Source organism: Epargyreus clarus, unplaced genomic scaffold (assembly GCF_041222505.1).
Source record: "Epargyreus clarus isolate Ecla_fem2 unplaced genomic scaffold, WU_Ecla_fem_2.2 ptg000008l, whole genome shotgun sequence".
Lineage (NCBI taxonomy): Eukaryota > Metazoa > Arthropoda > Insecta > Lepidoptera > Hesperiidae > Epargyreus > Epargyreus clarus.
Window position 1 is genome coordinate 142730 of NW_027332216.1, and position 17169 is coordinate 159898.

Consider the following 17169-nt stretch of genomic DNA (forward strand, 5'->3'; position numbering starts at 1 on the left):
TCTTATTGGACCCATTCATTGTAAATTAATTTATATTTCTATTAAACTTATTTGTATTTATAATTTATTAAATATCAGCAAAAGTATTTATTACAAAACATATACATATATTATACATACATTATTACTATACGTTATATGTAATTAATCGAGTGTTACGACAACGAAATGGAAATATAATCATAAAAAGATGTTGTTTATTTATTATTTACTGGTATGTATTTACACGCGGCTTCGCTCGCAGTCAGAGGAGCTTGATGACAATGCTATAATTTGATAAAAGATAAGTTTCTACTCTCGATCTACTATTTCATATTGATCGATGGCATGCATTGGTAAGTGGCACCTTAAAACCTGTTTTTAACTAACTATTCTTCAGTACGTGGTGGAACAGTACTTTTTCCGGCATAAAAGTTACCCTACGTTCTTTTCTGGACCCCTGACAATGTGGGTACAAAACTTCAGGACAGTCGGTTTTGTCATTAAGGCATGAAAACATAGCAAACAAACAAATTCTAATTCGCATTTATAATAATGTTAGGATGAGGATGTCTTTTAACTTACATATTGACAAAAAATAATAATGTGAAGTAGGACACAAAATCAACAGTATAAGTTTCTGCTATTAATTGATGTATGTTGCTTAAATATGCGAGCTCTACTGTAAGGACAGGAACTCTACAGGTTTAAATATTCTACAATATTTTTGTATACACATATGACTGTTCTTGACCTAAGAACTGCGGTTTTATGCGGTCTAGATCATTATTTCTTATGGGTTTTTGTATTTAATAATTGGCGTAAGTAAGTTAGAGAAATGCTAATAAATTGATAGTCTTTACTAAGAGTATATTCAGTCAGCAAATGGGGTTTGTAGATGTTATCAAATTTACAATTGCAATTGGTATTATGTTGGTATATTTCTCTCTGTTATCATACCAAGAATAAAATATTATAAAAGTATTTGATGATTATGTATTTTATTACCATCAGTTTTGTGGGTGTGTTGATATAATGCAAACAGAGGGACTTCATGAAAAATACACATGAGTTAAGAAAGATAGGAGGCATTACAATAGGTACGTGATATCATATTATTTCAAAGATTTCGTAAACATAGTATATACATTCATAATAAAAATTATGAGTAACTGAATCAACAACGTTTATTATATTTTACCATTTGTCATGACGTCACAACAACGTTACTTGTGGCTAATAAATTAATCAGGTCCCACGTGACATCTTAGTCGACGGGGGCCAATCCACCGCGGGCGCCGCAGCCCGCGAGGATCGGCGGCAGAGTCGGCGCCGCAGCCGCCGCCCGCGCCGCGCTATCGCACCTCGCCCGGTGGATCGCCGAGGTCGCTGCGGCGATAGCGGGCAGGCTGCATCTCGCCAGTCCCGCGGCACCCTGCGCGCCGGCCGGACGCTCGCCGAGTCGACCGGGCCGAACCGAACGCGTCGCCGGCCACTCTCAGCGGCATCGAGGGCCTCCCATGTCAACCGATGAAAGAAGCCGAGGCGGTTAAGGTCCCGATGGGCGTCGCGGAGCCGGAGCCGGAGGAGGGCGTGCCGCTGGCGGCGGCTCGTCGCGGCGGCGGCGGGGCGGCGCGGCTGCGGCGGCTGCTGCCGGCGGCGCGCTGGCTGCCGCGCTACGGCCGCGCCGCCGCCGCCGCCGACCTGGTGGCGGGCGTGACGCTGGGCCTCACGCTGGTGCCGCAGAGCATCGCCTACGCGTCGCTCGCCAACCTGCCCGTGCAGTACGGGCTCTACTCCGCCTTCGCCGGTCAGTGCCGCGCCGCCCTCCGACGTTATTTTCCGATCGTCGCAACCTGCGATACCCGAGTTTGAAATCTGCCGGTTGTGGGTTGTGCGCTTGCTTTCTTTCTCTCGTTAGTTACAAAAAATAAGTCTCAAAGTAAAATAAAATCGTTCATCTCTAAAAAAAAACTTCACGTTCTAAGGTATTAAATTTCCTTGTAACAATAATTATAAAATTTAATAATTACGAATATAGGAAATGTGAATTGCATTGAAACCACTTTTTATATACAGGGTGTCCCGTAAATACCACGACAAACTTAGGAAGAACATAGGCGAGGGTCTGACCTCTCTGGGAAAAAAATACCTTAGTAAAATTGTCACCAAATTCAAATTCAAAATTCAAATAAATTATCATTCTTAATTACCGTTTTTGTACTATCGATTGTTTTATATATTTTAAATTCAGCCTTCTTCAGCTTCTTTCGTTAACTGCGTTTACAAATTTGGTGATGCAGTTTTCATGTTTTCTGTTAAATACTATCAGATAGTTGGTCGATCTCGAAGTGAAACTTCGTACATGTATGTAGTATTGAGCCAGGATATATATAAAAAAGGATACGGATGGTAATTCTCTTACCAATTTAGCCCAAAGTCGATGGATTTACTAAGAAATGAACCATACCCATCATCAGATCACTTCCAAGATGTAAAATTATGGTAGTGTCATTCAAATTACATATATGTATAGAAGTTTCACTTCGGGACGACGGTGAAAAGAAGGTAAAAATTGACTTAATAAATTGTATTACTTTGTTTGGTAGTTAGTTACTTAGTTGTTTTTACAAATTAAGAATGATAGTTTTAAGTGTGTATCTAGGTAATAATGTGATTTTGTACTGTCTGACACGTTGCGAGTCGGTAGCAAAAGTAATTTAAATAAAAACTCGATCATTACGTTTTAGTTGTATTTAGTCCCTTTCATGCAAAAACAGCCTAAACTTTTTTTTTCAATTCTAAATAGTAAGTGTGGTACCTTTCTGAATGCATCACCAAATTTGTAGACGCAGTTAACAAAAGAAGCTGAAGATGGCTGAATTTTAAAAAATATATAAAACTACACATTTTACTAAGGTATTTTTTTTACAGAGAGGTCAGACCCTCACCTATGTTCTCCCTAAGTTTGTATTGGTGTACTTACGGGACACCCTGTATAAGTATATAAAAATTGATGTAGGTCAAACCACAACTTGAACCTTCTTGTCCCCAACTGAACCCAAATAAAGTAAAAAGCATTTTCAACATAAAATTTTTACCGACGTATGGCACATACAGTAATTTATGACGAATCCTTCCATCTAACTGACCCAATGAGAATAATTAATTTGCCCACGAAAAGCCTAATGAGAATCTTTGCAACCAGAAAAACAGGCTTGATGAGGTACCCCCAGAATATGCAACACGGTATGCATATTGAGATATTAATGTTTGTAGTGTCAAAAATTTCGCAAACTTATTTATCTACATAATTTAAAGTTTATTTAGACCAATATTTTTTGACTTGAAATTCTAAAAATATATATTTTTGTGCATGTCTGTTTTTTAATATTCTTCAGATCCAAAAAAAAAGAAGATTGTGTATTCCTGAAATGTGGGTACAGCACATTTTATTCGTACTCTATATTATGGTTTCTATATGGAATGATTTGTTAAAAATACTAAGATGGCACTGCTTTACATGACGACCACATTAAAGCTAAAGGAGCACTTGCATAGGTCACGCCCCCACCTGATGGGCGCATGATCTGGAAAAACCAGGAGGAAACTGTTGAATTGAAGATGCAGAAGCCACTGAGTCGATTAACTAACCGTCAATTAGAGGAAGCTTACGTCCAGCATTGGACTTGGGGAAGCTAATGGATGGTTGGACAGTTTTATTTATAGTTCTAAAATATAAGTAGCCCAAGTTACTCCTTATTACATCAGTTACCTGCCAATAAAAGTCCCGTCAAAATCGGTCCAGCCATTTTAGAGATTAGCCAGAATAAACCGACAGACAGACAGATAAAAATTGTAAAAAATGTTATCGGATGTACCGTATGTATATTCATATGCACGTAATAAAAAGCGGTTAATTCAATATTAAAAGCAGCCACTCCAATTGTATTTATACGTATAGATAACGCGTGTCGGTGCAGGTACGATGCTGTACGCGGCGCTGGGCACGGTGAAGGAGGTGTCGATCGGGCCGACCAGCCTGATGGCGCTGCTGACGCTGCAGACGTGCCACGCGCTGCCGCCGGACTGCGTCGTGCTGCTCACCTTCCTGTCGGGCTGCGTCGTCTTCCTCATGGGCCTGCTGCGGCTCGGTAACCGCGTTTTATTATTATTATGTGTCCCACGAGAAGTCGTCATCGACCCGTTGATGTCCCCCTGCTGGGCACGCGCCTCCTCTCAGAATGAGAAGGATTAGGTCATAGTCCACCGCGCTGGCCGAGTGCGTATTGGTAGACACATACGAGTACCTTTGAGAACTTTTATACAACGAGATGTAAACATGTTAAATTGACAGTCCCCTTAATAAATGTCGCCCGTGCTAAATTATCTTCTGACAGCTTCGGAAGTGACTTGCATTGATAACGTTTAACTACTTGCCTAGCCTTGTCATTTAAACTTGGGTTTTTTGCCACCCAGCGCTGAAACACACACTGAGCGATCACCTGTCACAGTGTGTAAGTGTGGTGTACCGGTAGTCTATGTAAGAATTTTACAATAAGATTGACCGTGTCATGATTTGCCCGCACTTTCAGTTGAACAAATCTACAAACGATTTCTTATTATTTATCCTACGAAGATGACCAGTTTAACAAAATACATATTGAATACATTTAAAAATATGCATTGTGTTGAAAATGAACCTTCTCCTTTAGTTTGTAATTTCTTCCCAGTGTTGGATCCTTATACGCGACACTATTCGTTGGTGGAACAATTTAGGGTTTTATTTTACAAAATAAACTTATTTGATTCACGTCTAGGGACGAAATTAAAAAAAAAACGAATGATGCAGTTGTTATTGTTATCAAAATCGACCTCGTAACTCCTTTCAGGACTTTTCGTTAATCTTTATAGGTTCGGATTTGGTCCTGCAGGCCAACGTGTTAACCTATTTATACCTGCCCACCCAAGGGTTGTGGCAGGAAAAAATCAGTCAAACTAACGTCTGTATATACTATAGGCTTCATACTTTCGATTGGTATGTAATTTTTCTATATTTGTTTGGTTAAATCAGTAAAATTTTTAAGAAAAAGATCATAGTCTAGATTGATTTTTTTTCATCCAAACCACTTCGAAGGTCGTCCTATAGTGGGATACTCTACTATCGACAATTTCCTGATATAGGCAAGTCTACGGTCGGGCTACGGCGTATACTTCAATAACTGGAACAAGTTTTGTTTATTGTTACCAAATCAACAGAAGGGCAACAAAACACTTTAAATCTTTTTAAAATTAACATTATTAAGACTGCGGCGCAGCAATAATCCCACACGCCATCACCTTTAATAAGGATCGGTGTCCGGGCAGGCCGGCATCTGAGTAATAAATTTAACAATAATGTTCCGTCCTGGGTGTTTGTGTAACTATAATATTTGTGTGTGGCATCCATGACGAGGGAAATCCCAGTCTATAATTATGAACGTAAATGCAATTATTATTGTTACCTATACGCAATGTTAAGTACGTGTTATGTATTGTTTAAACAATATAAATTCATAGATAAGTACAGTAAAGAACAAACGCCACTAAGGACGTTGTAATACTATCTGTAGCCCTTTATCACTAGACACATAAAATAGTGTCTTAATTCATTTATACTTTCATTATATTAAAATATTCAATGAATGTAAATAATGATAAGAACATAAAGAGCAATTCTTTGCAAGTAGTCATTATTCATTATGTAGATATTATAAGTGCGGTTCAATTGTTTAACTCGGCAACTTCTTACCACCAACGAAATCCTCTCATACACGTTTTTCATTTAGTATGCGTATATATTTATATAATAACATAGCTTATGAACTTGTAGCTTTAATTTTCTAACCCCAATATAGATAACAATGTCAGTAATGTATGACAGACCTTTGTATGGAAGTCTAAGCACACTCCTCTATTATAGTTGGTACTTTATGAATGGAAATGTTTACTCGGTTATCAGTTTATCATTTGTAATTAATTATTCAGTAATTAATTTAACGGTAACAGCTTTATATAGAATATAAATCATGTCGAAGGAACTGGAGCCGTTCCGATGTGAATCAAATCGTGCATAATAATATATAACCTATTTTTGCTTTACAACATACTATGTATAAAGTGTGCTGAGGCAAAGATTACACGAAGCGTTCTAATTTACACATATCTAATAGACTGACGTACAGCAACGCATCTGTGGTCCACTATAGGTAGTATTCTAATATTCAGGGTCAGATAGAAATGTTTGTGTTAGTTTCGTAACCACTTGTCATACTACGCGTTCATTAGCTAAGTTCATAAAAAAATGAAATTGGATTTATTTTCCTTAAATGTTCTGCGCAATAATTATAGGTGAATTCGTCGTATCCAATGAAGTTAAAGCATCGCAAGGTTCCGTGCAGGTTTCCTCGTGGACCTGATCTCTCCGTCGGTGACGAGCGGCTTCACGTCGGCGACGGCGGTGATCGTGGTGGTGGCGCAGCTGAAGGGGCTGCTCGGCCTCAGCTTCGTTGCCGAGTCCGTCTTCGAGAACGTGCTGCTCATCTACCAGAAGATAGGCGAGGTCCGCCTGCCCGACTGCATTCTCAGCGTCGTCTGCTGCTCCGTGCTGCTGGCACTTCGCGTGAGTTACCTAGGTGTCGATGCGAGGTCACTCGGCCATGAGATTTGTTCATGAAAAGGTAAAGTCTTGTAACCCTTTGTAACCCTTAGTTTAAGGTGTACAAAAATAAATAAATAAATAAATAAAATAAATAAAGTCCGTCGACTACAACCAACTTCATCGACCTACCTCGGCGCGAGTCAATGTGAATTTTACTGAAGTCGTCAAATATAAAGTAGATCGTTCCTCCCACAGAAGCTCAAGGATCTGCCGGTGAGCCCGAAGCGGCGGCGGCTGCGGCGCGCGCTGTGGCTGCTGAGCATCGCGCGCAACGCGCTCGTGGTGCTCGCCGCCGCCGCCGCCGCCGCGCTCGCGCCCGACCGCACGCTCTTCCGCCTCTCCGGTACACGCACACCGCTCGCACCGCACACACACTCGCCACCGCGCACACACCGCGCTCGCGCCCGACCGCACGCTCTTCCGCCTCTCCGGTACACGCACACCGCTCGCACCGCACACACACTCGCCACCGCGCACACACCGCGCTCGCGCCCGACCGCACGCTCTTCCGCCTCTCCGGTACACGCACACCGCTCGCACCGCACACACACTCGCCACCGCGCACACACCGCGCTCGCGCCCGACCGCACGCTCTTCCGCCTCTCCGGTACACGCACACCGCTCGCACCGCACACACACTCGCCACCGCGCACACACCGCGCTCGCGCCCGACCGCACGCTCTTCCGCCTCTCCGGTACACGCACACCGCTCGCACCGCACACACACTCGCCACCGCGCACACACCGCGCTCGCGCCCGACCGCACGCTCTTCCGCCTCTCCGGTACACGCACACCGCTCGCACCGCACACACACTCGCCACCGCGCACACACCGCGCTCGCGCCCGACCGCACGCTCTTCCGCCTCTCCGGTACACGCACACCGCTCGCACCGCACACACACTCGCCACCGCGCACACACCGCGCTCGCGCCCGACCGCACGCTCTTCCGCCTCTCCGGTACACGCACACCGCTCGCACCGCACACACACTCGCCACCGCGCACACACCGCGCTCGCGCCCGACCGCACGCTCTTCCGCCTCTCCGGTACACGCACACCGCTCGCACCGCACACACACTCGCCACCGCGCACACACCGCGCTCGCGCCCGACCGCACGCTCTTCCGCCTCTCCGGTACACGCACACCGCTCGCACCGCACACACACTCGCCACCGCGCACACACCGCGCTCGCGCCCGACCGCACGCTCTTCCGCCTCTCCGGTACACGCACACCGCTCGCACCGCACACACACTCGCCACCGCGCACACACCGCGCTCGCGCCCGACCGCACGCTCTTCCGCCTCTCCGGTACACGCACACCGCTCGCACCGCACACACACTCGCCACCGCGCACACACCGCGCTCGCGCCCGACCGCACGCTCTTCCGCCTCCTCGGTACACGCACACCGCTCGCACCGCACACACACTCGCCACCGCGCACACACCGCGCTCGCGCCCGACCGCACGCTCTTCCGCCTCTCCGGTACACGCACACCGCTCGCACCGCACACACACTCGCCACCGCGCACACACCGCGCTCGCGCCCGACCGCACGCTCTTCCGCCTCTCCGGTACACGCACACCGCTCGCACCGCACACACACTCGCCACCGCGCACACACCGCGCTCGCGCCCGACCGCACGCTCTTCCGCCTCTCCGGTACACGCACACCGCTCGCACCGCACACACACTCGCCACCGCGCACACACCGCGCTCGCGCCCGACCGCACGCTCTTCCGCCTCTCCGGTACACGCACACCGCTCGCACCGCACACACACTCGCCACCGCGCACACACCGCGCTCGCGCCCGACCGCACGCTCTTCCGCCTCTCCGGTACACGCACACCGCTCGCACCGCACACACACTCGCCACCGCGCACACACCGCGCTCGCGCCCGACCGCACGCTCTTCCGCCTCTCCGGTACACGCACACCGCTCGCACCGCACACACACTCGCCACCGCGCACACACCGCGCTCGCGCCCGACCGCACGCTCTTCCGCCTCTCCGGTACACGCACACCGCTCGCACCGCACACACACTCGCCACCGCGCACACACCGCGCTCGCGCCCGACCGCACGCTCTTCCGCCTCTCCGGTACACGCACACCGCTCGCACCGCACACACACACCACACACACACACACACACACCTCACAACAGGCGCACACACGCCACATCGCAATACTTACGAGCGTGTACCATAAAAAAAACATTCAACGAAATAAAGATATTCGTTTGTAGTTCAACTTACCAAAATTCGTACGTTCGTATGTGTAATCATCAAAATTATGTTCTTACTGAAATATGTATTCAAATGTAAGATATCAAAACTACATGCCAATTTTAAGTAACCAAAATACACTTAACTTTGTCTCTAAAATTTAATATAACACATTATATTAAATTAAATTAATACGCATTCTGTAAGCAGTGATTAAGAAACTCTGCCTCTCGATCGAGGGGTCCGAGGTTCAAACCCCAGGCACGCACCTCTAATTTTTCGAAGTTATGTGCGTATTAGAAATTGAAGGTGGTAGGAGCCTTTGTGGTTCGACTCCGGCGGCACCACCGCCACACCTATTTCTGCCTAATAACAGCAGTGTTTAGCGCTGCTGTGTTCCGATTTGAAGGGTGTGGTAAGGGAGACATACTTTTCCAAGGCGTTCCAGCTTAGTCCTCAGGGGTAGCGGCGCATCTGTCGCCGACCTCAGGTAGGAATATCTAACCCTATCTGGGGTTGATCACAGATGTCCATGGGCGACAGTAGCCACTTACCATCAGGTGGACTGCATGCTCGTCTGTTACTCCTATATTATAAAAAAAAATAATAATAATAATTATCACTTGCAAAAAACGGTGAAGGAAAACATCGTGAGGAAACCTGCATACCTGAGAGATTTATAAATAGAAATCTCAATGGTATGTGAAGTCTACCAATACGCACTTGGCCAGCGCGGTGGACTATGGCCTAATCCTTCTCATTATGAGAGGAGACCCGTGCCCAGCAGTGGGACAGTAATGGGTTGCTGATGATGATGAATACGCATTCGGTATATTTCAGGTCGCGTTGAGCAAGGGTTGCCGCGGGTGAGCTTGCCGCCCTTCAGCACCACGATCGGCAACCGCACCGTGGGCTTCGTGGAGATGGTGTCGGAGCTGGGCTCCGGAGTCGTCATGCTGCCCGTCGTCATGGTGCTCGCCAACACCGCCATCGCCAAGGCTTTCAGTGAGTTTAATAACACGTCTACGTACATTTGTTGATATTAAATATTTCTGTATTTTTTAAAAATTCCATTGTATGTTGTCATTTATTAAAAATGATATAAATCTAAATCGAAACATTTTATTCAAAATAGAGTCTTCAGAGATTTTTTTTTAAATCACCACTACTAGAGATGGGCAGAGGGTTTAAACCCAATGGGTGGATACGGGTTTAAACCAGGTATTTTGGGTGAAATAGGGTTTAAACCCAAATAAACACCCAAACAGCGGGTGTAAACTATTGTCATTCATATTTTTGTTTTCTTCGTGTAATATCATTTTTAAAATAATATTGTAAACAATTCACTAAATATGCACTCTAAAAGCACATATTTCATTTAACTACGCTGTTATAGTCCATTCGGATGTGTTACATTTGGGTTGCAATTTTCGAAAACCCAATTATATTTTATAGATGTCAATGATTAGTGTAAAGGGCTTAGTGTACAGTTAAATCCTAATTTGTGGAGTCCCAACTGTTGTCCCTCGGCCGCCATCTTGAAAAAAGGGGCACAAAGCGTTTTTACGCTCTACCAGGCAAACTATTTGTCGCACAGAAATTTAGTAAGAACAATTATGGTTTCAAATTGATTTATCTATAATTTTAGTTCTATAACTTTTTGTCGTTAAACCAAAAATAACAAAGATAATAACAATAATAGATTAAACTTTGGGAAGACTTTTTTTTTACTTTTTTCTACTTAATTTATAGAAAATGACATTGAAACATTTTGATAGAGGAGTTTTTATAGTCCGGTCAATTTAGACATAAAAATAGTAATCAAATAACATAAAGCTAAATTTCCGTAGAGACCTTGGGTTTACCATCACAAGTAAAGTTCCAAAAGTCCTCATCGATGTGTGTGTCGGCATTTATTCGGGGTCAAACGTCACAATTTTCGGGTTTCTGGATTTTTCTCGAAAACGGTAAATTTTATCGAAAAGTACCTTGGACCAAAGTTGTAGCACTTAAAATTATCTATAAAATAATGTATATATTTTTTCTTCTTAAAGCTATAATTATTAAGATATTAAGATACGTAAGAATTACATTTTACATTATATGCCCATATTCCCACACCACCTGTGCAATAGTATACGAGAGGTATACTTATTTGTTTCGTCAAACAAATAGTAATTAAAAACGTAATAAAAATAGATGAACCCCTAAAAATGTAATATTTAAAAATGTAAAAACATTAGAAATACAGTAAAACCCTATAGTATATCTATTAAATAAACATTTGAACTATTTTAAAAGCTTTGTGTAGATTTTATTAACTCATTTTATAAACACCCAAATAAATACCCAGTGGGAGGAAATAAACGGGTATTTATTGGGTTTAAACCCTGCACAGGGTTTAAACCGGGTTCTTTGCCCATCTCTAACCACTACCAACTATCAACCAACTACCAACTAATCTTTTGTTTTCTCTTTTGCATTTCTCAAGATTTAACATGTTTTTAATTTAATTTCTATTGGGGTTTTGTTACGTTCAGTATACTATTTGAGATGGTCCAACGTAAACTGCTTTAATTGGGGCGGTGTCATCCTAAATAAATTTATTCTAAGTAAAAGACACGTGACACTCGACGCCGGGGGGACCGCACGAGCCCCTTCCACGAACGTCTCATAAACGTGTGTGTGTGTGCGTGCGGCAGCGGAGGGCGGGCGCGTGGCGGCCACGCAGGAGATGCTGACGCTGGGGCTGTGCAACGTGGCGGGCTCGCTGGTGCGCGCCATGCCGTCGTGCGGCGCCTTCACGCGCTCCGCCGTCGCGCACTCGTCCGGCGTGCGCACGCCCGCCGCCGCGCTCGTCGCCGGTAACACGTCCGCGGAGATCCTACTTGCTCATGTTACATCCAAATCGAATTGCTAATTATGACTCCATGATATTAAAATTTAATTATCATTAATTTATTTATTTATTGAGAAGTCACACCAACGACGTAAACACTGATACTCACAAATTATTTCGATAAAATATTGAGAGATTTTCTAAGTGCCACCTCAATTACAGGTGCAAACAACATGTGTACAAAGCTTGAGCAAGTACATATTAAACAAGATTTTATTATTGTAATATAAAATGCTATTAGAAAAAAAAAGTAAAAAATAACAATATTCAAAAAGCTATAAATTGATGATAACATAACTCACCATGTGATAACAAATTAAATAACATCAACATTAAGAATACAGGTTAAAATGTCATACTTTTAATTTAAATTAATTATAGTTTGATTTAATTACATATATTATTTGATTATTATTATATTATTCGATATTTTTTTTTTATAATATAAGAGTAGCAGACGAGCATACAGTCCACCTGATGGTAAGTGGCTACTGCCGCCCATGGACATCTGTAATCAACCCCAGGTAGGATTAGATATTCCTACCTGAGGCTGGCCACAGATGCGCCGCTACCCCTGAGGACTAAGCTGGAACGCCTCGGAAAAGTCTGTCTCCCTTACCACACCCTTCAAAACGGAACACAGCAGCGCTTAACACTGCTGTTATTAGGTAGAAATAGGTGTGGCGGTGGTGCCGCCGGAGTCGAACCACAAAGGGTTCTACCACCTTTGAAAATAATTAATTAATATATAATTAATTATCATTCATCAATAGTAATTACTTGTGTTCTTTTCAGGAATAATTCCACTGTTGGCGCTGAACTACTTAACCAAATATTTTTATTTTATACCTAAAGCTTGTTTATCGTCAGTACTAATCTGTGCTGTTATATTTATGGTGAGTATAACGATGTTATTTATATAGGTATTTAATTTTAACAAATTCAAATACGTAAATATTTCAATTTGAATCAATAATTACAGCATAAATTACAATATGTATTGTAATATGTAGCTTTAGTTTATGGACCATTTTGCATAGAAATAGTAATAAAATTTGCATTTGTTTAATGTACGGTCTTTGACCGCACATCGCTGACCACGCATTTACGCCAATCGTAGAAACATTCAGTACAAAACAAGACATTTTATCATTCAATCATAATATCACGCAATAAACTTAATTTAGTTTAAAACTTCACAAATATCAAAAGGTGTCCCCGACAGTTAATTTTGCCTAAACAACATAATACAAGAAATATGAACTCAACACGCATACGTGTGTGTGTGTGTGTGTATATATGTGTGCCGCGAGTGACGTGTGGTGTGGCGGTGTGTGCGCAGATCGACGTGGAGATAGTGTTCCGGCTGTGGCGCCGCGCGCGCGGCGAGGCGGGCGTGCTGCTGCTGACGCTGGCGGTGGGCGTGGCGCGCAGCGTGGAGCTGGCCGTGGCGGCGGGCGCGCTGGCCGCCGCCACGCGCGCCGCCGCCCGCCTGCTGCGCGCGCCGCCGCCGCCGCGCCGCCTGCAGGTAACCCCGCCGCCCCGCCGCCCCGTCACCGCACTACAAATATGGAACAGTACCCTTACCAGGAGTTTTTACGTTTTGATAAATTTGGACGTTTGAAAAATATTAAAAAAAATAGTTTTTAGATCATTTACGAATGAAACGATATTTCTCCGCACTTTACTGCGATTTCGTGTTTTTGCACCACTTAACTGCACATGTCGGCATTGTTCCGCGTAAATTACACCATGTAATTTACGCGGAACAATTAAATAGCGCGTAATTAAATGTCTGACACATTGTCAGCCGTTTAAGCCATTTAATAGCTTCCTTCAATTACAAGGCGGTGAGATATTTTTATTTATTTATTTATTTGTACAACTTACATTTAACATTACAGGATTATCCTAATGCGTTAAAGTAGATCTCATTTAATTAGTTCCAATAAACACTATAATTTAAAACATATAACAAGATTAGTACTATAATTTATAATTTGCCTCTGTGAACTCATTCAGCGTGCAAGTGAATAAATCGATACTGTTAGCCATCGCATTAAGTGTATGAAGCGCGCGTGTGAGCGGCGCATCGCGCAATAGGTTAGTGCGGGCGCGCGGCAACGCCAGCAGGCGCGCTCGCCGCCGCCGGTGGACGGCACCGTCCGGTACGCACAAACTCAATTCTCGTAGGATGGCCGGATTATCCACCTGACCACGCAAAACCTTAAAGAGGTATTTGGCCAAGAAAAAACGTCTCCTTGTTTCTAATGTATTGTATCCTACCATACCGATGACAAACATACTGGGATACAATAGCGGATAACCCGGATACACTCCATACATCTTCAAATATAAAAACCTACAAAACTTATTTTGAATTCTTTCTAGCATTATCTTATATTTAACTTCGTTCGGAGCCCATATCTCTGAATTACATTCCAGATGGCTTCTAACCAAGGCATCATAAAGCACACGTATTGTGGCAAGGTTCGTGAATCCATAAGATTGTCTTATAATGAAACCAAGATTTCGGTATGCTTTCTTACATATTTCTGTTATGTGTTTCCGAAACTTCAAATCAGCTGTGAATCGAATTCCTAGATCTTTGACTTCCATAACACGCTGAAGTGATTCATTATCCATGTTGTATTTATAATGACTTGGATTGTTCGCACGGCTAAATGATAAAACCGAGCATTTGGACACATTGAAATAGAGTTTATTATCATGGCTCCATTGAACAACTCTATTTATATCATGTTGCAGTCTAACATGATCCGACATGTCGCCTATCTTTAGAACCAATTTTAAGTCGTCAGCAAACAAAAGGCAAGTTGAGTCATGAATCTATACTTATCTACGGGACTACAATTGAAAAGTAGCTCCTACATGACCTATCAGAAGCGCTGCATGTCACAATACATCTAATAAGACATATTGACTTTTTCTTGTTATTGATTGAATAAGTTCGTATATTTATTTCATATGCAATTTTAGCTAAATGAGTCTCACCGAAGTTGGTGCTTCTACATGTACAATGTTTAGAAAAAACAGTAAAAAGTTAATTGTACAAATATATTTCTGGAAATGAAATTTCTCTAGGTGCGCGATGGCGATGCTATCCGCATACGAACCGGCCCCGTCCTGCTGTACGTGAACGCGGAGCGCTTCGCCGAGCGCGTGCTGGCCGCCGCGCTGCCCGCCCCCGACACCGCCCCCGCCCCCGCCGCGCCGCCGCCCGTGCTCGTCGACTGCTCCGAGCTCGCGCTGCTCGACTACACCGCCGCGGAGGTTAGCCATCGGCGACTGTTTCGTCCTATTAGGTGTTGCGATTTGACCACAGAGGTTGGAACTCAAGGAAACAATTTACTCGAGATCGGTGCGCTCGCGACACCTTTTACTATCTTATTAATTATTATAATTGCACCCACTCTACTTAACAATCTACGACTCGAAAAGGATGCGATCGCGTGCAATTTAACAATGAGTTACATAAAATTATAACAAAAAACAAACGAACCAGGTGCTGGGGCGCGTGATCCGCGAGTTCGAGGCGCGGCGCCAGCGGCTGGTGTTCTACAACGCGGCGGCGGCGGCGCGCGCGCAGCTGGCGGCCGTGCCCGGCCTCGACGCGCGCGCGCTGCCCGCCGCCCGCGCGCAGCCCGCGCTCGACGCCGTGGCCCGCCCCGCGCCGCCCGCCGCCGCCGCCGCTGCGCCCGCCGCGCCCGCCGCCGCCGAGGCGGTCGCGCTGCTCGACGTCAAGCTTGAACGACGCGAGCGAACATAGACGCACCGGGGGCCTCACGAAATGGAAAGAAAAAATACCAATGATTTATAATACTGGAACCACGTGGCTATTATGGTCCTTGGCGACGAAAGGAGTTGTAATTTTTATTATTTTAATTTATATACATATTACGTATAATTTTACTGTGAATAAGTTATTTCTTATCTACTAACACTATATTATTTACAAATAAACATAAGTACTCCAGTAATCTCAGATCTTAGATTACCTCAATACGATTTTTAGTTCAATGATACATCATTAAATTTAACTTTTTTTTTTTTTTTTATATATGTTTGAGCCTAACGATGAAGCAGACGTGCTACCTGATGGAAAGTAGTCAACGTCGCCTATGAACATTTGCAACACCAGAAGAGTCGCCAATGCATCGCCGGCTTTGAAGGAGAGCTCTTTTTGCACCTTTTTTGAAGAGCCCCACGTCATAGCGCTCTGGGAATACCTCAGGAGGAAGTTCATTCCACATCTTGCACGTTCGTGGCAAGAATGTCCGTGCAAACCGAACTGTGGAGGACCGCCACGGGTCCAGTTGGTGTGGATGGAACTTCATCCTTCGGCGAGTGGTGCGATGGAGGAATGGTGACGTAGGCATCAGGTCAAATAGTTCCTCGGAGCACTCACCATTGTAAAGCCGGTAGAACACACAGAGGGAACCTATGTCCCTCCGCAAGCTTAAAGGTTCTAACCGATCGGAGGTCCTGGGGTCGTTGACGATTCGGATAGCGCGTTTCTGCACGGAGTCAAGTGGGTTAAGTTGGTATTGGGGCGCCCCTGCCCAGAGATGGGAGCAGTACTCCATGTGAGGTCTCACTTGTGCCTTATACAACAGAAGGAGTTGCCCCGCAGTGAAGTACTGTTTCGCTCTGTTCAGGACGCCCAGCTTTCTTGATGCCAACTTGGCCTTAACGTCCAAATGACACCGGAACTGCACGTCACACGATATGTCAACTCCCAGGATCCCCACACTTTTATCAATGGTGAGTGGAATACCTTGGAACCGTGGCGCTATGACGAATGGGGTTTTTTAGCGGTAAACGCGCAGACTTGTGTCTTCGTGGGGTTAAACTCAACAAGGTTAAGTCGACCCCATGTCGAGACCTGCTCCAGAGAGTCTTCGATTTCAGACACAAGTCGGATTCTGCTTTCCTCCACGAGAGTCCGAGAGGTGTTTGCACGGCCTGTATACACAGCATCTCCCGTACTATCATCTGCATAGCAATGATTACTGCCAGTTTTTTGCAACATGTCATTGATATGCAGAATGAATAGCGTGGGAGAGAGGACAGAGCCCTGGGGCACGCCAGCGTTAACATGCTTCGTGTCTGAGCAGCACCCGTCAACTACGACTTTGATTTGCCGCTCAGACAGAAAACTGGCTACCCATGTGCACAGCCTCTCGGGAAGACCGTAAGATAGAAGCTTCGCGAGAAGGGCCCTGTGCCAGACCCGGTCAAAGGCCTTTGCGATGTCTAGGCTAACTGCCAAAGCCTCACCATTACTCTCAATGGCTTGCGCCCATCGGTGTGTGAGGTACACCAAAAGATCACCAGCTGA

The 17169-nt window shown here is 44.6% G+C and overlaps 1 protein-coding gene across 1 annotated transcript; it reads left to right on the forward strand.

Moving 5' to 3' along the window:
• Positions 1-111: 111 nt before the first annotated feature.
• On the forward strand, positions 112-15510 carry LOC140744101 (sodium-independent sulfate anion transporter; the record flags this gene model as incomplete). The annotated part of the gene is made up of 10 exons (XM_073075570.1): positions 112-1789; positions 3963-4133; positions 6420-6640; positions 6875-7022; positions 9749-9913; positions 11611-11772; positions 12603-12703; positions 13150-13335; positions 14913-15101; positions 15334-15510. Coding segments are annotated over exons 1-10 (1800 nt in total), but the record flags the coding sequence as incomplete, so codon positions are not given.
• Positions 15511-17169: the final 1659 nt, after the last annotated feature.